A 24,835-nucleotide genomic window follows, 5' to 3' on the forward strand; every position below is an offset into this window, starting at 1 on the left:
GCTTTCGCAACAAACTGTTGCCTCATCAGGAAAGAGGGGAGGAGAGGGAAAGACGAAAGGATGTGGGTTTTAAGGGAGAGGGTAAGGAGTCATTCCAATCCCGGGAGCGGAAAGACTTCCTCTCCAACCTCAACTCCTTTGGTTCCATCAGATTCACCTGGTCCTACTCCAAATCCCACGCCACTTTCCTTGACGTTGACCTCCATCTGTCCAATGGCCAGCTTCACACGTCCGCTCACATCAAACCCATCAACAAGCAACAGTACCTGCATTATGACAGCTACCACCCATTCCACATCAAACGGTCCCTTCCCTACAGCCTAGGTCTTCGTGGCAAACGAATCTGCTCCAGTCCGGAATCCCTGAACCATTACACCAACAACCTGACAACAGCTTTCACATTCCATAACTACGTTTCCGACCTGGTACAGAAGCAAATAACCAGAGCCACTTCCTCATCCCCACCACCTACTCCAGTCCTGTAACCCGGAAGGTGTACACGATCAAAGGCAGAGCCACGTGTGAAAGCACCCACGTGATTTACCAACTGACCTGCCTACACTGTGATGCATTCTATGTGGGAATGACCAGCAACAAACTGTCCATTCGCATGAATGGACACAGGCAGACAGTGTTTGTTGGTAATGAGGATCACCCTGTGGCTAAACATGCCTTGGTACACGGCCAGCACATCTTGGCACAGTGTTACACCATCCGGGTTATCTGGATACTTCCCACCAACACCAACCTATCCGAATTCCGGAGATGGGAACTTGCTCTTCAATATATCCTCTGTTCCCGTTACCCACCAGGCCTCAATCTCCGCTAATTTCAAGTTGCCGCCACTCATACCTCACCTGTCATTCAACAACATCTTTGCCTCTGCACTTCCGCCTCGACTGACATCTCTGCTCAGACTCTTTGTCTTTAAATATGTCTGCTTGTGTCTGTATATGTGTGGATGGATATGAAAAGTGTATACCCGTCCTTTTTTCCCCCTAAGGTAAGTCTTTCCGCTCCCGGGATTGGAATGACTCCTTACCCTCTCCCTTAAAACCCACATCCTTTCGTCTTCCCCTCTCCTTCCCTCTTTCCTGATGAGGCAACAGTTTGTTGTGAAAGCTTGAATTTTGTGTGTATGTTTGTGTTTGTTTGTGTGTCTTTCGACCTGCCAGCGCTTTCGTTTGGTAAGTCACATCATCTTTGTTTTTTGATAAAAAGGCATACTATTTTATAGACATAGCTCTGACAGCAACAGGTGGAAAGTTTGTTGGTCAGATCTGTTTACAGATGCATTAATAAGATATACTTATGAAAGTTTTGGACATTTTGAATTGCTAAAGTGTATTTAAAAATATTCAGGAAATCACATACTTTCACAATATTTCTAGAAGGGTCAGGAGTTTCCTTGCTAGCTGTGACCAAGGTCAAAGAGTAAAGGTGAGCAACAAAATTAGCAGAGGCTATACGCAAAACATTATCCTAGATAAACAAATGGATTTAGTAAGCATCTACTTGTTTGGTCAATTACCAAAAGCCAAAAGTGGTTTTTGGTACATATTTGTGAGGGTAGATTTGTTCTCTAATTACATGAAACTTTACCCATTGAAAATGACAATCCGCAAGAGAATTACCGAAAAAATCACAAAAGATCACTTCAATACAGTAGGCATGCCTAAAGCAATCTTGTTGGACAATGGAAGTCAGTTTACTTAAAAAACATGAAATGAGTTCACAAACGATTACAACATAAAACATATACTGATTTCAGCATATTCACCAAAATATAGCCCCACAAAAAGGTATATGAGAGAAACAGGAAGACTGTGTAGGAATTACGACAAAGGTCATGCCAACTGGATAGGAAACATTAATATTTTTGAAGGCATAATTCCACCACAGGGTTTTCACATTATGAGATTTTGTTTGACAAAAAGCCAGCTTATTTGATTAAAGAACTTAGAGAATTTCCTGTTTGTAAAGATATTTCAGCTTATGAAAAAGATGAAATTGTCAGAAAAACAACAAAACAATAGTATGATAAGAAAAAACAGTGACATGAGATGCAAACCACACACAGTTCAGCATAGGAGATCTTGTATTAACAAAGAGCTACATAAAATCCGTGTCACGAAACAATATGCTTGATAAATGTAATCTGAAGATTGGTGCTAGACTTATCCATTGAAAATGCTCATATTCTATTTAGTAATTTAATGAAAATACACAGTACATGGATTTTATACATACCATGTTATGAAGATTAGTGACCGAACATTTTTCGTGCATTGATATGCGAAAATTTCAGTACAGAAACTCTGTGAACACCATAATCTGAAAACTTTACCAAGTTTTAGGTTATTTGAAGAGTGATTCTGATGAAATATTTCATACACATTTGGCAGTTTGCTTGAAAGGTTTTATTTGTTATCTGTACTATGTGTGCAATCTGATGTCTTATAATGATGGTACTATTCACATCCGACACATATTTGACTAAAACATGTCACTGCACGTAAACAGGTCTAATTGCACCCAGAGAGTGTTTAATACTTTAAAGAGACAGTAATGTTTAGTTTGATTTATGTGTGCATATTGTTGGAAATAGTAATTATGTTGATTAATATACTGAGGTTACTGACCAAAATATTACTCATAACCAAGATAAAAACAGACATGTAGTTCTGAAGTTTCCTTTTTGCCCACGATACGAGAAATCTGCCTATAATGAAACAAACCATGCAACTACATCACTTTTGACGAAAGAGACAAAGAGACGTGAAGTCGAGAGGACTTAGTCCATAATGTTATAAATATGTTATTTAAGTGAACACAAATAAGAGTAACGTAATCATGAAGTATTTATGAACTTGAAATGTATTACTGGCAGCCACATCATGTAAATATGTAGGTTAACTTATTCAACACTGATAAGCCAGAGACTGATTTACTATGAGGTAGGAAAGAGAACTGATTTTAAAGTTTAAATTTTTCTCTTGGTTATGAGACTGTACAATGTAACATTGACATGTTCAGTGAAACATAGAAAGTTACAAAATGTAAATTAAGGGATTCATATTTGGATATTTGTTATAACCAGAGACTGTTTACAGACATACATCATACATCATGAACTTACGAGAGAAAGACTGACTCAGTAAGTGAGATGATGGTAAAACGAAGGACTTACACAATGAAATAAAATGTGAGAGCACATAGAGACTGGAAGTCAGTATTAGTTTGCCTCCTCAGGCTTTTGATAATAAGAGATGTAAAATTAACTTTACTATGAGTCATTAATCAACCAGCAGTATGTCAACTGCACTATGAGAAGAAACATGTTTTTACAGCATTTGAGCTGCAATCATCCCTTATATGTAATGTAAACTGTGGCACTAGGACTGCCATTGTAATTGTAGATCATCTGAATAGCAGTGTGTGAACAGCATCACTTTGAAATTTGTTTTGGATATGTCATGTAAAAATAAGTTTTGAAATGTTTAATAAATCTTTACATGACATGGAAATGTTTTTTTTTTTCCATTTCCATGTCATGTAAAGATTTATTAAACATTTCAAAACTTATTTTTTGCATTTCTATGAAAAATTTATTTTACACTTGTGTTTTGTACTTTTTAGAATACTGAAATGTTTTTTCACCTGAATGTCAGTAACAGATGCTACTTCTGTCCCACCCAGCAGCTGAGGGACGGCACATGTAAATACTTTGAGAAAAAACTGCATCCTCTTGTTTGAAAATATGTATGCACAAACAGTACATGTAACCCCATTTAATTTATTTCTGTCTCTCAAATACTGTATTTATTTGTTTCAGCCTTGTTTCATATTTGTTTACTAAAACTGCAAAAAGTTTACTTATCTTTGTCTCGAAATATCAAGATTTTCACCTGTTGACAGGAATTCGTTAAGAACAGATAATACAAGTGATAAAATATCTACTGTTATGTACACCTGTTCACATTGGAATTTTGTGAAAAGTTAAGAAACTTGCAATCCATCTTTGACTTACAGACAAGTTTTACAGAAACTATTTGTGTCATTGGTAAACTGATTATGTAATTTTGGAATGCACACACAACAGAAAATTTGTATTGCCACGTTCACTGCCATAATGTAGAATTGTACCCACTGTTACTCGAACAAGCTTCAAAAGTTTTGTCCAGTCTTTGGCTGTATAAGTCTTTTGGGTGTGTGCAAAATGTAATAGCTAGCAGATTCTCACCCACTTTAAATTAAAAGTATAATTTTAGTCTATTTATGATAATTCCAAACAGAGAAGTATAATCAGTAGGTCATGTGAAATACTGTATCTGTGAAATATGATAAAGTATATTTTGTGAATTTACTGTGAGGAAGGCTATTTCAAGTTTAAGTTGATCTGCTAGTGGCAGCACTATATTTTGCCGCTGACACTACCTAAATGAAATGTATTTCATTAATTTTCTACGTCAAAAAGAAAAATGAATGACGTTATTGCAAAATATGTATATATAGACCCTGTGAGGTCACTGCTTAACACCAGTTTTTCAAAAGATTTCAAAGTGGTCACCGTGTCAATGAGTTTAGTAAAAATAAGAGAACACACTTTTTTGGACAGAGATCTTTGGAGGAGGCAAAGGAAGACTTGGTTCTTTGTTTAGAGGTGGAGGTATAATGGCTGCGCAGTAGTGTGATTGCTTTTCTTTCTTTCCTCAATCTCAAGATATGAAAAAAAATTTTGGGAAACTATAAAAACAATATGTGTAGCACAAATTAATGACATATAACTGACTGCCTGGCCAGTGGTTGTTTCACCAAAAAATCAATTATCTTTTACACAGCAGCAGAAGCAGACCAACTCACAGCTCCAATGATTCTGAAAGTAGAGAGGAACTTCTCAGTGTGTATGGTTATTAACATATGTTTATTTGAAATCCATGAATGAAATAAAGAACTGTTTATTTCTGTACATGCAATATTCCATTACTAGTCTCATGCTGAGGATGTGTTCTGGACAGCTTCTGCAGGGGGCAAAATTCTTCCTGGTATTGTCCACTTTGTGCTTCAAAGTGGTTTTGATCATGTTGTAAATTATATGGGAAAAAATTTGTATGTGCAATCCAGAATGGTTACTTCTCTGTAATTACATGGGTTGGTTTTATCTCTTTTTTTTAAAAAAAAGTATGGGTTATTCCTGTGGTCCAGTGCTCTGGAATTTTCTCTGTGATCCACATTTTTACTAGATGTTGGTGGAGATTTATGATTTCAGGTTTTCCTGAATTCTTCAAATTTCTGCATAGATTAGGTCTTCGCCACATGCCCTGTGATTTTTTGGTTCTCTGATTGTGAGTTCTACCACACTGATCATTGGACAGTCTATTAGATCAGGGGTGGTTTAAATGAATGCTTCCATATTTACTTGAAATGTTTTTTAAAAGTTTTCTGAAAGTCTCTGCAAGGATTTCTGCATTTTCTTGGTTACTATATGTGCTAATTAAGTTGGACATATTTTTTAACTGCCAAATGTTTTGTAATAATATTACCATTTCTTTTTCTTGAAATTTTCTTCCATCATTTCTGGAGTGTTTTTAAGATGTTTAAATTTCATTTGTCTGATGATTTTATGAGTGTAATGTCTTCATTTTATTATTCTTAATTTGATTCTTCTGGCACTTTGGGCCTGATGATTTATCCAACCTTGCTGTCTTTTCTCTTCCAACTAGCTGCATTCTTCATTCCACCAATCTTTTTTCTTCTCAGAATTTTTTGTTGCTAATTCTCCTGCTATCACTTTTAATTTGATAATCAATTCTTGTAGTGCTCTGGCATCGACAGAGTCTTCTGCAGATTTCTGTAGCACTCCACATTTTGTATTAATTCTCTTATTTTTATTTGGAGGTTTGTTCTTTATCATAGAGGTTAATTTAATTTTGATCTTTACAATATAGTGGCCACAACCTGTGTATTTAATGTTGCAGATTGCACAATGGTGAAATTTATGAAAGCAGGTAAGGCCTTGTAGCAATCACAACTAGCAGTGTAGTGCAGTGCAATGCAGAGCAGTTCGGTTCACAAGTGCATCACTCGTGTGTCACATCATCAGAAGTATTTTATTTGGTGTGGATAAATTAGTTCTGTACCGGCCACCAGGGCACTTGTGTTGTGTCCATTCCTCTGTGCCGTTTATTCTTAGTATATAGTTTTTTATGTGGTCTTGTTTTCTCCATATTAATTCTTAAGTACCTTTTTTTCTCCATGTTAGTTCTTTAGTAACCAGTCAACAAGACACTTATTCATTTTCACGCGAGTCTTGCCTTGACATATGCTGCGTCTAAAAGACGTCCTGTATTAACTGCCAAATAAACAAATAAAAATCTTGTCATCTCAGCATTGGAGATATCATTGTGCGTTACATATTGCAAATTAGCAGGCTAACTGGTCGGACGGACCAGAACCTAGCCCTGCAATCAAACTGGTGACCCTGACATGATTTATCACCTGCCTGATGCACAAAATAAAGTGATACTCTAAGATGACGGAAAACCTGACTGCGACTGACCCTGCTGTATCCAGACTTGTCATTAGACTACCACCCTTTTGGCCTCACAATCCAGTGCTATGGTTTGCACAAGTTAAAGCTAGTTTCTTTTACTCTGGAATAAATGCCAACGCTACCGATTTTCCACTGGTCGTGAGCCAGCTCTATCATCAGTATGCAGCTGAAGTGCAAGACATGATTACTGCGCTTCCAGACCGGCTCAAGTCAGAACTTATCCACAGAATGCTGGTTCTGTGCCAGATAGCCTGCTGAGAACCATCTGGAGCAGTCAGTTGCTGCCTGCGATCAAAACAATAATAGCGTCGCAGTTGGAAATGCCTTTAGACATGGTGGCAAAGCTACCAGACAAGGTACAAGACAGCATCTCATCTGTGCCTATTAACGTAGCAAATGTGCAATGCGCGAGCATGTCAGCCACAGTTCCATTCACCAATTACAATGCTCTGATGGCAAAGGTCGATATGTTGACACAACACATTAGCCAATTGATGTCTCAGTGTAACACCAACAGTGATTGTGGCCGACCAAGATACCGGAAGCACTCCCACAGCAGATCAACTGCCTCATCTGTGCCTGCGACTGAAACACAGCAGGGGATGTGCTGGTATCACAGAAGATTTGGTGATCAAGCTCACTGCCGTACCAAACCATGCACATACCCAAATGCCAGTGGCGATCGGGTGTAGACACTTCATCCGACTGCCAGTCTGTGTTATAGCTTCTGTTTGTGAGTGACCAGCACACAGGCAAGAAATATGTGACTGACACTGGCTCTGACCTGTGTATTCTCCCGCAAACAATGTTACACTGGTGTAGGCTGCATATGTCGTTCTCTCCAGCTGCTGCAAACAATTCATCTATTGTGATGTATGGTACACATTGTTTTGGACTAGATTTAGGCCTATGTTGAGTGTTTGTGAGGGATTTCATGATCACAGGCATCACCAAGGCAACAATAGGAGCGATCTTCCTTGCACATTACAAACTTCTGCCTGACATCTCCCCAACACACGCCTTGTCAAGCAAACCACTGGACTGATGGCTGCAGGATTCTGGCGTCCCACAACCATCCAATCCGCCAAGCTGATTGAAACAGCAGACAGCGAGTACACCACTTTACTTTGGGATTTTCCAGCACTGACAAAACCTCCAGGTATGCCTAAGGAAGTGAAGCATAGCACAGTGCACCATATGAAGACCACTGAGGGGCCGCCATTATCCTGCAGACCTCAACGGTTAGCCCTGGATCAGTTAGCTACTGTCAAGGACAAGTTTGATAGTATGATTCAAGAGGGTATCACGCAACTGTCCAGAAGCCCTTGGTCATTGCCATTATATCTCATGCCTAAGAAGTGAAGTACTTGGCATCCGAGCAGGGACTATTCAGCACTTAACGCCCATACAGTGCCCCATTGCTACCCAGTTCTGTTGTTCTGTAATTATAACTATATACTGAGTGGTGCCCACCTGTACAGTGTGTTGGACTGCGCCAAGGCATACACGCAGATATTTGTTGCCAAAGAAGACATCCTGAATACGGCCATAATTAAGCACCTGTTTGAAAGTAAATTCATGACTTTTGGCCTCAGAAACACTGCACAGACTTGGCAGAGATTTATCAACTCAGTGTTGTGAGGTCTGCCATTCTGTTTTGCATACCTTAACAACAAACTGGTATTTTCAGTCTTGCCAGAAGAACATCGCCAGCATCTCATACAAGTTTTTAAATGGCTAGACGAATATGGCATCATTCTCAACACAGCGAAATGTATTTTTGGTCAACCACTAGTAGATTTCCTTGGCCACCGAATCTCTCTTTCTGGCTCACTACCATTACCTGACAAAGTGGAAGCCATCCTACAGATCTCACGGCTGTTCACAGTTAAGGAGCTGCAATGATTTTTGGGGATGTGGAATTTTTACCGCTGACATTTACCTCATGCAGCAGATATTTAGGAACCATTACCAGCTGTGCTGGCAGGTGCGAAATGCAAAGGGAACACAACTATACAGTGGACAGACTGCAGGACAGCTGTGTTTGAACGGGCTAAACAAGCAATAGCAGATGCTGCATTGTTGGCACATCCTGAGCCAAATGCACCATTGGCATTGGTTGTAGATGCAAGCCAGATAGCTGCGGGTGCAGCATTGCAACAATACAACAATGACGCATGGCAATCTCTAGCCTTCTTTTCACAAAAACTGTCACTGTCTCAGTGTAAGTGGAGCACCTATGACCGAGAACTCTTAGTGATATACAAGGCAATCAAATACTTCCATCCTCAGCTGGAGGCCCATGAGTTCACCACATTCACAGATCATAAGCCGCTGACATATGCCTTTCGACAGAACAATATTAACTGTTCACCACAGCAGCACAACCACTTGCTGTATATTGCGCAGTTCAGCACAAACATCTAGCATACATCCGGGATCGAGAATGTAGTAGCGAATTGTCTCCTGTGTCAGCAGCGTCTCCACCATGGAACTCGCAGAAGCAAAACTTACTGACCCAGAACTACAAGAGCTGTTTCAGGAAAACAAATCTACATTGGATCCACAGTTAGTCAACGTTCCTGGCAAAGGCATCAAGTTGTACTTGTCTGCAGCCAAACCATGATCGTTTTTACCCGCAAGATTCAGGAAAAATGTGTTTACATCTTTGCATAACCTGTTCCATCCTGGAGCACACACTACAATACACCTAATCTCAGATTGCTTGATGTGGCCAGGGATGAAGAAAGACTGCCATGAGTGGACCCGATGTTGAACGAGGGAGGACCCAAAAAAAACTGGACTCCAAGGGCTATGCCACTTGTAGACGTAGTGCAGGGTTCTCACACTAGATGGTGTTAGTAGAGACCTTCATGAAACAGCTGTGCAGACAGCGTCAGTTTAGCGCTGAACGTGCAAGTGTGGTATTGTGGTTCTCTGACTGTTGGTGGGTTACCTCTGTGAAGTCGTTATGGCAACTGTAAAAGAACAAAGAGTGTGTGTGAAATTTTGTTTCCTGCTTAAAAAAAAAACTGCAACGGAGACACACCAAATGCTTCAGGAAGCTTTCCAGGAGGACACTATGAGCCGCAAACAGATGTTTGAGTGGTTTGGGTGCTTTAAACGTGGTGAGATGTGTGTTGAAGATCAAGCTCGTTCTGGACGCCCTTCAACATCGCGAAATGAGGAGAACATTGAAAAGGTCCGCCAAAAGATCAACGAGGATCGTCGCCAAACGATCGACCAAATTTCAGCAGAGACAGGAATCAGTTGGGGCTCATACCAGCAGATTTTGAGTGAGGATTTGCACATGAGATGTGTTGCTGCTAAATTTTTTCGGCACCTTCTCACACAGGAGCAAAAAACCATTTGCATGAATGTGTGTCAGGACTTAAAAACAGAGATTGCATGTGATCCGAACTTCTTGAACAAATTCATTATAGGGGATGAGAGTGGTGTTATGGGTATGACCCAGAATCCAAGCAAGCATCAAGCCAGTGGAGGACTCCCAACTCTCCCAGACCAAAAAAAGCAAGGCAAGCGAGGTCAAATGTGAAGACGATGATCATTGTCTTTTTGAATGTTCATGGAACTGTGCATCGGGAATTCATACCCCCTAGCCAGACTGTTAACCAGCACTTTTACTTGGATATTTTAAGGCGTCTGCGAGAGGATGTGAGGAGGAAACGCCCAGAACTTTGGCGATCAGGTGACTGGTTTCTGCATCACGACAACGCTCCAGCACACACGGCCTTACGAGTGACCCACTATTTGGCATCTCAGAGGTGGTCTGTCGTTCCCCAAGCTCCATATTCACCGGACCTAGCCCCGTGCGACTTTTTCCTATTTCCACGAATGAAAAAAAACGCTAAAAGGGGAGCGTTATGACGATGTGGAGGTGGTAAAAACAGCTTTGCAAAGGGCACTGGACAATATCAAACTTGAAGAGTTCCAAACATGCTTCCAGCAGTGGGAAAAGAGACTTGACAAGTGCATCATATGTAATGGAGAGTATTTTGAAGGTGACTGAAGTAATTTTGTAAAATGGTTCATCAATAAATTTTTTATGATAACAATCCGGTTTGTTTTGGGTCCCCCCTTGTATACAGTGTCAGTGCAGTAAGGTTGGCTGGCATGCACAAGCACCTACTGGAAACTTTCCTATAACCACCACCCATTTTACGCACATACACATTGACATTGTGGGACCGTTACCACCTTCAAATGGTCATCAATATTTGCTAACAATGATCAACCGATTCACACGTTGTCCAGAAGCAGCTCCAGTGGACAATGTCTCGGCAGAAACCTTGGCATATGCCTTCATATTAAACTGGGTGTCAATGATTTGGCTGTCCTTTGCACATCACCACAGTTCGTGGAAAACAATTTGACTCTGAGTTATTAACAAAGCTAACAGTGTTCTGTGGGATGAGCCACCACAACACAACCAGCTACAACCCAGCCAGTAACAGCATGATAGAGCATTGGCACCGCACTTTGAAAGCAGCCCTGACGTGCCACAATGCTGGGTGGACAGTAGCTCTCTGACCCTCCAGCACCTTACACAGGTGACATCAAATCACCAGTAGGGGAGGTCGCACAGTAGATATTCTTGTGGATGGAAAACAAGCCACTGTTACAACTGACATGGTCAAACCAGCCTACATCTTCATCGAGCCACCCCCAACCGAGACTCGGTGAACACAGCTTCACCCAGAACTTGGTCCGGAACAGCAGCTCCAGTACCACCACCGACCAGGAAAGCAGTTCCAGGGGACCAGCACACCGCAAGGTCTGGTCAGCATGTCCACTTCCTGGTGCGCTTCCCGGATGGCGCTCGGCTCCCACTGAGGAGGCTGTTGTAGTGACCGCAATTAGTAGTGCAGCGCAGTGCAATGCAGTGCAGTTCGGTTCACAAGCGCATCATCCGTGTGTCACACCGCAAGTATTTTATTTTGCGCAGATAAATTAGTTCCACACTGGCCACCAGGAGTGCTGTGTTGTGTCCATTACTATGTGCCATTCATTCTTGGTATAAAGTTTTTTTCCATGTTCTTGATTTCTCCACGTTAATTCTTAAGAATCTATTTTTCTCCATGTTAGTCCTTTAGTAACCAGTCACTTATTCATTTTTCTGCGAGTCTTGCCTTGACATACGCTGCGTCTAAAAGACGTCCTATATTCATTGCCAAATAAACAAATAAAGATCTTGTTATCTCAGCATTGGAGATATCATTGTGCATTATTTATCGCAAACTAGTAGGCTAACCGGTCGGAATGGCCAGAAATTAACCCTCTGGCCTAAATACCGTTTGCCTTTTCTACAGTCTGCATGTTCCTTGGCTTTTAAATTATGGGGTTTCCTTCTGTAGTATGTTAACTTTGAGATAAGTTAGAGGTTCCCGCAAATTTCAGTCTATCTTTGACCATTTCTGTTGGTTTGCTTATGAGCTGGCAATTTTCCAATGATATGTCAGTATCTTCTTTCTTGTCCCATTTCTCCATTACATCACGAAGGAGAATTTTAATGCCTGATGGCGAAATGTTTATCAAGATTTGCTCCAGAATATTCCAGTTTTCCAGTTTCTCTGTGTCCGTTAAGGTATTATTTTTCTGATTTATGGGAGTGTGTGTGTTGATAACTGTGTATGGCTTACTTGTAGATTTCAAAGTTAAGGCTGGAAGTCTGGATGATTAAGATATAAATTCTATGATTAAGTCAACGACTGTGAGATTTATTAGAAACCATTTCCACATTGTAGGCAACTATTCATGAATTGTTTTCCTGGTATTCCTTTATGAATTCGGTGTCCTTATCCATTGGATCTTGATCACTGTTCCTAATTTTTTTTAATAACCATGATTAGAATTTTGTGTTTGTTCATTATGCCAGTAACGAGCTTTAATTTCCCAGTTTTACCCAGCAAGTTAACATTGTGTCAAGAAGAATGAGATCTGTTTAGATTTAATGTTTCTGAAGGTTTCGTGTACTTGGTGCCTGTTGGAAGTTTAAATGCCTTTTCTGCCTTCTGAATGATATCCCACTGAATCCGAATCCTGTCTTGGAGTTCTTCTGCTAAGGATTTTCCACAGTCGATTACTTAATTACAATTATGAATGTACTTCATAAGAGATTAAGGGTAATGCTATCCAATTGCGAAGAAGACTAGAAACTCAAAGATACCTTCCATCCTTGATAACTAATACCATTGGAATTGACAAAAAACAAGAGTTGGCCAAGGGAGGCCGATAGGAAGGAAGAAAGAAGGAGTTTGACACAAGTAGGTGGAAGCAATGCCAGACTTAGCCTGGGGCCCCACAATTGCCATCCATGTAAATTATTGCACAACTTTAAGAATGGGATTTTTGAAAACTGAGAGCACAAAGGGAATGTTAACTGGATGAAAGAAATTCACTGTGCAGAATAATTTTGAAAATACTCTATATAAAATACAGTCAATAAAAAATAGTAAATGTATATCTACGAATGCATGATCTTAGCTCTTCAAAGTGAGTAAAATATATATTGTACCAGTCACAAGTGTACTGAAAGTGAAATACAATAATTTATACTAATATTTTTATCACAGTTAAAATGTATAAGGTGATTACCTGTTTATACCGACGATAGTAGTTTTGAATAAGTACTGCAGCAGCTCTTTCTTTATCCTGTTCCTCCAACTTCTTTCGGCCTTTATATGAACGGTATGCCTTTTGAATGATTTTTGCTGCTTCGTACAGTTCTCGTTGTTCCCTATCTTTGAAAGTAAAAAATAAATTTTCAGGAGCCAATAATGAAAATTGTAAACATAATCAAAAATTTTATGAAATTATTGCCACAACAATCACTGAATGTCCAATGTTTAATGCCTTTCAGAACCACTATACTTACACCTCTAATTCCTCCATATATGCACTCATTCACCTCATTTGACATTTGTTGTTTAGGATATGAAGGAATCAGAGGAAAATTATTTACTGAAGTACATCATGTGAACTCCTACATTTATATTTGTATACCATGTTTTTGTTCTACGATTAACATTTACAAACTGATACTATTTTGAAATAGAGATACACAAATTTAAAATCTGCATTAGATTCTCTCATGAAGTGTCATATTTTCCTTTACATGATACTGTTTAAAACAATCTTGAGGCCAACATCTTTCACAACACCTTCTGCTGCACCCAGTTGTTCTGACTCATTTCCCTGAGTAATCAGTACAGTTGGGAGTATTTACTTGCAATTGTATATTTTATAAAGCAGCAGCCAGAAAACATTCAGGTTTTAGTAAGAATGAACCAGGATCAGACAGGCAAAGTAAAGAACAAATACCTGAAAGTGTGAGGTTTGAGAAATCCTTCTCAAAAACATTTCCAGATGCCTGAAAAAATTCACAGAAGTCAGCTGTAGTTGGCGGTGGAGATGGCGAATCAAGTGTGAATGAGCAAGGAGACTGTAGACAGCTGGAGGAGGCTGGGCTCATGGAGGAGCCTGGTGTGCTCACATCATAGTACCTGCACAGATTTACACACACTCATGTAGTGACCATTTAGTGGAAATATTCACAAGACTTCCCAACATTGGAAATTTAACACATACTTAATTTGTTACATACAATGTCATATGCATCCATAATGAATTAACAATGAAACCTCCTCAAATTTTAATGGATTTCCTGGTACTAAAAAGAGCCCATTTGATATTCAGAGAAAATGTCTTACTTCTTAAAATACTCTGGGCTATTGTGCTGTAGTTGAAAGCATTTCCTGTAGAAACCAAATGTTTTGTTCGTATCTGCTGATGACATGTTGAAGAGGAAGGGAGGGGTATGTTCTATGCATGTCTGATTCACACCCCAAGCTTTCTGCAGACTGCTGTAAAAGTTTGTTTCTACATCTGATGTCATATGCTTCCAAAACTCAAGTACAACTGGCCATTGTTGGTTGCTGTTGTCCACTACTGCTCCACTGTGGGGCAACAGAAGTAACAAAAGGCATGAAAGTTTACATTTTAGAATTAGGGAAATGTTTAAGACCCCAAATGAAAGACATTTTTAAATTTTACAAAAGTCTGCTTTTTTTATTCAGTGCCATCCCACTTATGCAACAAAAGTAAAGCAATTTATGCTGGAGAAAGATGAATCGTCATCAGCAAAGTCACTCTGCCAACCAAATCAAGCTGCAGGATCATCTGACTTATGGCTCTCTTGAGCTGCCCTTGCAAAACAGAGCTCTCTTCTGTTCTGAGTCACCATCAGAGTAGACGCTAAATGGCTTTACCTTTCCTTATCTTTTCAATTCCCTTATTCTCTGAGACAGCTCTCAGGCTACTGAAGTTATCTGTTACTGCACCCCCTTCCTCCTGCCCATGGTAATCCTCACTACGTAATCTCCATAAGAAAATAAACTGATGTGGTTTCTTTTTTCTGAACATGAGTACACTATTTCCAAGCAGACATCACTTTTAAATTGTGACTACAACTCTGCCCTCGGAGGGGGTGTACACAGGGTTACAATTATATTTTAATTATGACGTTTTTAATTTTTTCTTACAACATGCTTTGAAGTATATGGGGCAGTGGACAAAGCACAGAGAGTGTATGGTGTGACAAGTGAAGATTGTGTTTTGTAAGTGACTCAACTCCACGCATTATCAAAAAATAAGAATAATCATTCCAAATAATAATAAGAATTATTCTATATTTTTTCAGCCAATGTAGAGATCTTAGGAAAATATGGCTTCCAACATGTAGCACAATGAATTTTCAAAGACATTTCAAGGACATGCACTTAGTTGCTTCTTTGTGGTGATCATGTAAATAATGTATTAACAACAAAAACACTCAATTTTGACATAATTATTTAATTGGATAGATAAAAAATCTACTCACCAAGCGGCAGTAGAACACACACATAAAAGACTGTTGTAATTGGTAAGCTTTTGGAGCCAGTGGCTCCTTCTTCAGGCAGAAGCGTTGAAGGGGAAGGAAGAGGGGTGAAGGAAAAGGAGTGGAGAGGTCTAGGAAAAGGGGAAGATTTCAGGAAAGTTACCCAGAACAATGGGTCAGGGGAGACTTACTGTATGGAATGAGAAGGAAAGACTGATTGTTGGGGACTGCATCAGACAAGATTTGAAAACCAGAAGATTATAGGTGGAAGACAGAGTAATAAGCAGACTTTCACTTTCTGTTTCCCCCGTTTTTAAAATTTTGTCTGTTTCATGACTTTCCCGATCAATTTTTTCGAATATTTTTTTCGTATCATATAGATAATCCACTCATTACCTCTTATTAATGATTTTTGTATGAATTTTTCTAATTTTTCTGACATTTTTCCCTTGCTTTTCTTCCATTTTTCTACCTTTTCCACTCCCTGCTTATTTATTTATTTATGCTACTTCCACAGTTTCTAACTCTCCAAACTGTTCTCCCTTGCCATGATGAATCCCATCCCATGTTACATCCCGTATTTTCAAAAACCATGCCTTTGCACTATCACAACTAAGGTCCCAGTTCTGTTTCTTGAAACCTGCTTGTCTCTTGGAGTTACTCCAAAAGGCCAAACACTGAAAGCCCCTGTTTCTGGATGAAATCCTACCCTACACCAGGCTCTTTTACAGTTTCAAATACAGCAATATATTGCTCTTATCTGGCTAATCTGTGACCTATATGCCTCATCAGTCAATTCCCACTCTACCAGACTTCTCTCCTTCTACAAAATCCTGCAGTTATCTGCCCTTCATGTTTCCTTGAATGGTATCATCAACCAGGCCATCTTGAAACTGCAACAACATGCCCGACTTCATATCAAAAAGCTATCCCACCTTCCCCTAAACAGTGGTGTGTCCCTTCCTGCCTACAGCTTCCTAAACAGCCATACCATCAACCACCACTCCTCTCCTACAAACCAAGCTTGGCTAACTTCCTTAATATCTTAATATCCCACAGCCTTCACCACTATCTTCCAGACCAAGAATAATCCATAATCCCTAGAATCAGTCACAACAGTACACTGTCCTTAACTGCTCATCTAAAGCACTCCCCCCCCCGAATTATGCGTATTAGTAAGGTTCTCACTTTCAGCCCTAAACCTGCATTTGATCATGCTGTCTTGGTGAAGGACCTCCTTTCCTTCGCACATAATATCCACTGGAAATATCACTTTTCAACCCAATCCCAAAACCTTTCACCAGAAAACCTGACCTTGAATTCTGCCATGGACAGTTCAGACCATGATCCCAACTTGATCCACCACCACTACCACAAAATCATCCCTTACAAGCCTTCTGAGAATTCCTCATATCCAGCATTGCTTCACAATCATTCCTCAGGTCTCTACATGTCCCTAACCTGTCCTCTGCTGAATTCCATGCTCTAAGTTCCTTAAAAGCTGATGACTCCATCATTATCTTTCTGACAGACAAAGGATCTACCACTGTAGTACTAGACCGAAAGGAGTATGTTACTGACGGTCTACGCCAGCTGTCTGATACCTCTACATACAGTGTCTGCCATCAAGATCCCATCTCTGTAATTCAAACTGACCTCACAAGGACTAACACCTCAATCCATAGAACTTCTCATCCCACCCAAACCATGCACCCCGACCTTTTACCTTTTTCTTAAGATCCACAAATCCTATCATTCTGGCAGTCCTATAGTTGCTGGTTTCAAAGCACCCACCAAATGTGTATCTTCCTTAGTTGATCAAGACCTGCAACCCATAGTACAAAGACTCCCCCCTACATCAAAGATACTAACCATTTCCCAGATCATCTGAAATCCGTGCTCATCCCACATTCACCACACACCTTGCTTGTCACCACTGACGCCACTTCGCTCTATACCAACATCCACCAGGTACATGGTCTGTCTGCTGCTGAACATTTCATCAGGCAGCACCCACCTGATTCAATACCTATGATATCCTCCCTACTCACTTTAATCAACTTTATACTTACCATCAGCTACTTCACTTTTGAGAGGCAGACATACAAACAGATCAAGGGTACAGCCAAGGAAACCATGATGGCTCTTTCCTATGCCAACCTTTTCATGGGTTGCTTGGAGGGGGCTTTCCTGGGATCCGTAAGTCTTCAGCCCCTGGTTTGGTTTAAATACATTGGTGACATCTTTACCACATGTACCAAATTCCATGCCACTTTCCTTGATGTTGATCTCATCCTCACTGAAGGCCAGCTATACACTTTCGCCCACATTAAACCTACCAGCAAACAATAGTACTTACATTTTGACAGTTGCCATCCTTTCCAAGTCAAACATTCCCTCCAGTAGAGCCATGGCTTCCAAGGCAGACTTATTTATTCAGATGCAGGCTCTTTACAGTGATACACCACCATTCTCACCTCAGCCTTCACTGCACATAATTACCCCAACAGCCTAGTTAAAAAGCAGATTTCCTGGGCTATCACATCCAGTCTTGGTACTGCTGATCCCTCCAAAAAACAACTTCAGAGCACACCATTGGTGACTCAGTATTACCCCAGTCTGAAATGTGTTAATCAGCTACTTTGATAGGGCCATGACTTCCTAAAATCATGCCCTGAAATGAGATCCATTCTGTCCAAAATTTGCCCACCACCACCTAGAATAGCTTTCTGTTGCCATCCCAATCTCTGCAGTATTCTTGTCAGACCTTACGCTCCTTCTTCACCATCTCCCTACCCTATGGGTCCTACCCCTTGACTGACCCTGCTGCAAGACTTGCCTTATGAAGCCTGCTACCACCACCTTATAACAGTCCTGTAACTTACAAAACATACACTATTAAAGGGAGAGCCACCTGTGCAACAACATGTCATATACACTCCTGGAAATGGAAAAAAGAACACATTGACACCGGTGTGTCAGACCCACCATACTTGCTCCGGACACTGCGAGAGGGCTGTACAAGCAATGATCACACGCACGGCACAGCGGACACACCAGGAACCGCGGTGTTGGCCGTCGAATGGCGCTAGCTGCGCAGCATTTGTGCACCGCCGCCGTCAGTGTCAGCCAGTTTGCCGTGGCATACGGAGCTCCATCGCAGTCTTTAACACTGGTAGCATGCCGCGACAGCGTGGACGTGAACCGTATGTGCAGTTGACGGACTTTGAGCGAGGGCATATAGTGGGCATACGGGAGGCCGGGTGGACGTACCGCCGAATTGCTCAACACGTGGGGCGTGAGGTCTCCACAGTACATCGATGTTGTCGCCAGTGGTCGGCGGAAGGTGCACGTGCCCGTCGACCTTGGACCGGACCGCAGCGACGCACGGATGCACGCCAAGTCCGTAGGATCCTACGCAGTGCCGTAGGGGACCGCACCGCCACTTCCCAGCAAATTAGGGACACTGTTGCTCCTGGGGTATCGGCGAGGACCATTCGCAACCGTCTCCATGAAGCTGGGCTACGGTCCCGCACACCGTTAGGCCGTCTTCCGCTCACGCCCCAACATCGTGCAGCCCGCCTCCAGTGGTGTCGCGACAGGCGTGAATGGAGGGACGAATGGAGACGTGTCGTCTTCAGCGATGAGAGTCGCTTCTGCCGTGGTGCCAATGATGGTTGTATGCGTGTTTGGCGCCGTGCAGGTGAGCGCCACAATCAGGACTGCATACGACCGAGGCACACAGGGCCAACACCTGGCATCATGGTGTGGGGAGCGATCTCCTACACTGGCCGTACACCACTGGTGATCGTCGAGGGGACACTGAATAGTGCACGGTACATCCAAACCGTCATCGAACCCATCGTTCTACCATTCCTAGACCGGCAAGGGAACTTGCTGTTCCAAAAGGACAATGCACGTCCGCATGTATCCCGTGCCACCCAACGTGCTCTAGAAGGTGTAAGTCAACTACCCTGGCCAGCAAGATCTCCGGATCTGTCCCCCATTGAGCATGTTTGGGACAGGATGAAGCGTCGTCTCACGCGGTCTGCACGTCCAGCACGATCGCTGGTCCAACTGAGGCGCCAGGTGGAAATTGCATGGCAAGCCGTTCCACAGGACTACATCCAGCATCTCTACGATCGTCTCCATGGGAGAATAGCAGCCTGCATTGCTGCGAAAGGTGGATATACACTGTACTAGTGCCGACATTGTGCATGCTCTGTTGCCTGTGTCTATGTGCCTGTGGTTCTGTCAGTGTGATCATGTGATGTATCTGACCCCAGGAATGTGTCAATAAAGTTTTTCCTTCCTGGGACAATGAATTCACGGTGTTCTTATTTCAATTTCCAGGAGTGTACTAGCTGTTATGTAAACACTGTTCGCCCTTCAACATCAGTATGACTACCACCGCACCCTCCCATCTCTGTTATGTACAAGCATTTAGCTTTTCACTCTTATTAACTAATGCATGATGTTTAAACAGTAAACTCGGTCTGCATATTACCCTGTCTTCCACCTTCAAGCTCCAGGTTTTCCAAACTGACACTATAGCTATTGCAAGGTGAGTTTCTGCAAATTATACTGTGTTTTGCCATAAGAAACAAAACCAAACCCACCAAGTCTGAAATGTTAACTTTTCTCATTTGAAGAAGCAGCATCAGTTATGAGTAATGGTTACATCTCTCTTTTTGATAGGTTTCATTTTGTTTCATTTGCCGCAACACAGTATAATTTGCACAAACTCACATTACTCTGATGTCACACAAGCACGTTGCATCCTTCTCTATAGCTGGTGGTGGTTATACTTAGCACATATACACCAGTTATGGGTAATATCAGACATGCATTTTTTTCCTCATAATTCTTGTGGTATAAAGACATTTTATCACCACAGTCTAATTGATTATCTACTTTACTTTCCAAAACATGGCCCACTGTACATTTCATTTTCATCTTCTTCCAGTAATGTGTTAGTGTTCTATCGACATGTCCTAGAGCCTGACTCGGCTCCAGAACATTCCTTGTTTTCTGATGAGGGGTGTGAGAAAGTCCTGTTTGTTGATACATTTGGGCCTCTATGTCTCTTGTTGTTGTGGTTTAGTACTTGGCTCCTATTATGATTTTGATTGTTCATACTATTATTATTCTGTTTCTTCACCTTACAGTATTTTGCTTCATTCCTTCACTGGAATGGGGTGGATAATGATACCATTACATTATTATATTATTTCTTTCTTTTCTCAGACGTTATGTCTGGTCAAAAATGGAAAGTGACGTGGACCTTGATCAAGCGTGACTTCCTTTTAACTGTACGGTATATGTTATATTGCATTTAGGAACTTTCGTGTAATTGCACATGTATCAATAATTACAGATTTCTGTAGTTGTATATATAAGTTTGGATGTAGCTGTATTGCGTTGATGTACTGGTGGATATTGTGTGGTATGACTCCTGTAGTTGATAGTATAATTGGTATAATGTCAACTTCATCCTGATGCCACATGTCCTTGACTTCCTCAGCCAGTTGCATGTATTTTTCAATTTTTTCTCCTGTTTTCATTTGTATATTTGTTGTATTGGGTATGGATATTTCGATTAGTTGTGTTAATTTTTTCTTTTTATTTGTGAGTATGATGTCAGGTTTGTTCTGTGGAGTTGGTTTATCTGTTATAAAGGTTCTGTTCCAGTATAATTTGTATTCATCATTCTCCAGTACATTTTGTGGTGCATACTTGTATGTGGGAACATATTGTTTTATAAGTTTATGTTGTAAGGCAAGCTGTTGATGTATTATTTTTGCTATATTGTCATGTCTTCTGGGGTATTCTGTATTTGCTAGTATGTTACATCCACTTGTGATGTGATCTACTGTTTCTATTTGTTGTTTGCAAAGTCTGCATTTATCTGTTGTGGTATTGGGATCTTTAATAATATGCTTGCTGTAATATCTGGTGTTTATTGTTTGATCCTGTATTGCAATCATGAATCCTTCCGTCTCACTGTATATATTGCCTTTTCTTAGCCATGTGTTGGATGCGTTTTGATCGATGTGTGGCTGTGTTAGATGATACGGGTGCTTGCCATGTAGTGTTTTCTTTTTCCAATTTACTTTCTTCGTATCTGTTGATGTTATGTGATCTAAAGGGTTGTAGAAGTGGTTATGAAATTGCAGTGGTGTAGCCGATGTATTTATATGAGTGATTGCTTTGTGTATTTTGCTAGCTTCTGCTCGTTCTAGAAAGAATTTTCTTAAATTGTCTACCTGTCCATAATGTAGGTTTTTTATGTCGATAAATCCCCTTCCTCCTTTCTTTCTGTTTAACGTGAATCTTTCTGTTGCTGAATGTATGTGATGTATTCTATATTTGTGGCATTGTGATCATGTAAGTGTATTGAGTGCTTCTAGGTCTGTGTTACTCCATTTCACTACTCCAAATGAGTAGGTCAATATTGGTATAGCATAAGTATTTATAGCTTTTGTCTTGTTTCTTGCTGTCAATTCTGTTTTCAGTATTTTTGTTAGTCTTTGTCTACATTTTTCTTTACATTCTTCTTTAATATTTGTATTAACTGTTCCTATTTTTTGTCTGTATCCTAGATATTTATAGGCATCTGTTTTTTCCATCGCTTCTATGCAGTCGCTGTGGTTATCCAATATGTAATCTTCTTGTTTAGTGTGTTTTCCCTTGACTATGCTATTTTTCTTACATTTGTCTTCCAAAAGCCATATTTATATCATTGCTGAATACTTCTGTTATCTTTAGTAATTGGTTGAGTTGTTGATTTGTTGCTGCCAGTAGTTTTAGATCATCCATGTATAGCAAATGTGTGATTTTGTGTGGGTATGTTCCAGTAATATTGTATCCATAATTTGTATTATTTAGCATGTTGGGTAGTGGGTTCAGAGCAAGGCAGAACCAGAAAGGACTTAATGAGTCTCCTTGGTATATTCCACGCTTAATCTGTATTGGCTGTGATGTGATATTATTTGAATTTGTTTGGATATTAAGTGTAGTTTTCCAATTTTTCATTACTATGTTTAGGAACTGTATCAATTTAGGATCTACTTTGTATATTTCCAATATTTGTAGTAACTATGAGTGGGGTACTCTATCAAAAGCTTTTTGGTAATCAATGTATGCGTAGTGTAGCGACCTTTGTTTAGTTTTAGCTTGATATGTCGCCTCTGCATCTATTATCAGTTGCTCTTTACATCCTCGTGCTCCTTTGCAACAGCCTTTTTGTTCTTCATTTATAATTTTGTTCTGTGTTGTATGTGTCATTAATTTCTGTGTAATGACTGAAGTTAATATTTTGTATATTGTTGGTAGGCATGTTATGGGGCGATATTTAGCTGGGTTTGCTGTGTCTGCTTGATCTTTAGGTTTCAGATAAATTATTCCCTGTGTAAATGTATCAAGGAATGTGTATGGGTCTGCAATGTAACTGTTAAATAATTTAGTTAGATGTGAATGTGTTGAGGTGAACTTCTTTAGCCAGAAATTTGCTATTTTATCTTTTCCAGGGGCTTTCCAGTTAAGAGTAGAATTAATTGCTTGGGTGACTTCATGTTGCAAAATTATCACTTCAGGCATTTGTGGTATCATCTTGTATGTGTCTGTTTCTGCTTGTATCCACCGTGCATGCCTGTTATGTTGTACCGGGTTTGACTACATGTTGCTCCAGAAGTGTTCCATGTCTGTTATGTTTGGTGGATTGTCTATTTTAATGTGTGTGTTATCTATTGTCTGGTACAATTTCTTTTGGTTTGTGTTAAATGTTTGGTTTTGTTTCCTTCTATTTTCACTTTTTTTGTATCTTCTAAGTCGTTTGGCCAATGCTTGTAATTTCTGCTTCTTTTCATCTAATTGCTCTATCACTTCTTGTTGTGAGATTTTACCTAACCTTTTTCGTTTTTTTTCTGGCATTTCATTTCTTATAAATTGTGTTAGCTGTCCAATGTCTTTTCTCAGTTTTTCTATTCTGATCTGTAGCCTGTGTTGCCATGCTGGTTTTGTGGGTTTCTTCTGTGTGTTGGTTGGTTCTGATCTCTGCCTAGTGTGTATATTTAGTGTAGTGAGTGCTCCTATATAAACCAGTAGTTGTAACTCTTCCATAGTTGTGTTTTCATTTATTTTGTTGTGTATGATTGTGTTGATAGTTTTTATTGTTGTTTCGACTTGTGGCTTATTTGGCGGTCTATGCAAGAATGGTCTAATGTCTGTATTATTATTATTATTGTTATTATTATTATTGTTATTATTATTATTATTATTATTAATTAATCAATAAATAGCTCAAATGCTAACTTCTCTCGAGTACTGCATGATCAATACTTATTTTAAAATTTATTCTGGATGTCACTCCAAGAGGTGAATTACTTAGTGTGTATGGTTACCCATTCTGCAGCATTCTCTTCTAGATAGCTAAAGATGAAATCAATCTTTTTTTAATTATCCCATGTTTGGGCAGTGATTGAGATAATATCCTTAAGAAACTCATGGAATGTACATCCCCTTCAGATGTGAACTCTGGAATTATTTCATTAAAATTTCCCCACTCTTCAAATGAAGTTCTTATGTTAATTCTGTTGACAACCCACAATTTTCATTAAATTTCCTTTAGTTAAACTAATCTTATGTTTTAACTAACTCCTTCCGCATCCTTTGGAATACCAAGTCTATCCTTACTGTCTCAGCCGATGAATGGAGAGTACATATAGCTGATCCAACTTTTTCCTGAACCTACTATTCAACTAAATCAGTAGCATGCTCTCCCAAGGTTGCACGATTATATCCTGAGATTGTAATTACATCTGACTCTTTGTTTTGCTCTAATACATTAATTCTGCTGATAGTGTCTGAAATTTGTTCATGTACCTTGGTAAATTCATTTTCCATAAAATGTTTAACCTGTTTTAAATTCTTATTTATCTCATTAAGTTGTTCATTCAGTTACATTGATTAATCATCTCAGTATGTTAACTCTTTGAGCCCCAGAGGTTTCTATGTCAAACCACAATTTTATTCAAAAAACAAAGATGATGTAACTTACCAAACGAAAGCATTGGTATGTTGATAGAGACACAAACAAACACAAACACACACACAAAATTCAAGCTTTTGCAACCAACAGTTGCTTCATCAGGAAAGAGGGAAGGAGAGGGAAAGACGAAAGGATGTGGGTTTTAAGGGAGAGGGTAAGGAGACATTCCAATCCCGGGAGCGGAAAGACTTACCTCAGGGGGAAAATAGGACAGGTATACACTCGCACACACACACATATCCATCCGCACATATACAGACACAAGCAGACATATGTAAAGGCAATGAGTTTGGGCAGAGATGTCAGTCGAGGCGGAAGTGCAGAGGCAAAGATGTTG

General features: G+C 40.1%; 1 protein-coding gene across 1 annotated transcript in view; it reads right to left on the reverse strand.

Moving 5' to 3' along the window:
- The window catches only part of LOC124789300 (calmodulin-binding transcription activator 1), a 1,803,646-nt gene that overhangs the window by 99,750 nt on the left and 1,679,061 nt on the right, over positions 1-24,835 (reverse strand). The window contains exons 25-26 of the mRNA XM_047256611.1: positions 13,895-14,076; positions 13,169-13,314 (exon numbers count right to left, since the gene is read on the reverse strand). Of these exons, the coding sequence (XP_047112567.1) occupies positions 13,169-13,314; positions 13,895-14,076 (328 nt within the window). The remainder of the gene's footprint in view (positions 1-13,168; positions 13,315-13,894; positions 14,077-24,835) is intronic.

Source organism: Schistocerca piceifrons, chromosome 3 (assembly GCF_021461385.2).
Source record: "Schistocerca piceifrons isolate TAMUIC-IGC-003096 chromosome 3, iqSchPice1.1, whole genome shotgun sequence".
Classification (NCBI taxonomy): Eukaryota; Metazoa; Arthropoda; class Insecta; order Orthoptera; family Acrididae; genus Schistocerca; species Schistocerca piceifrons.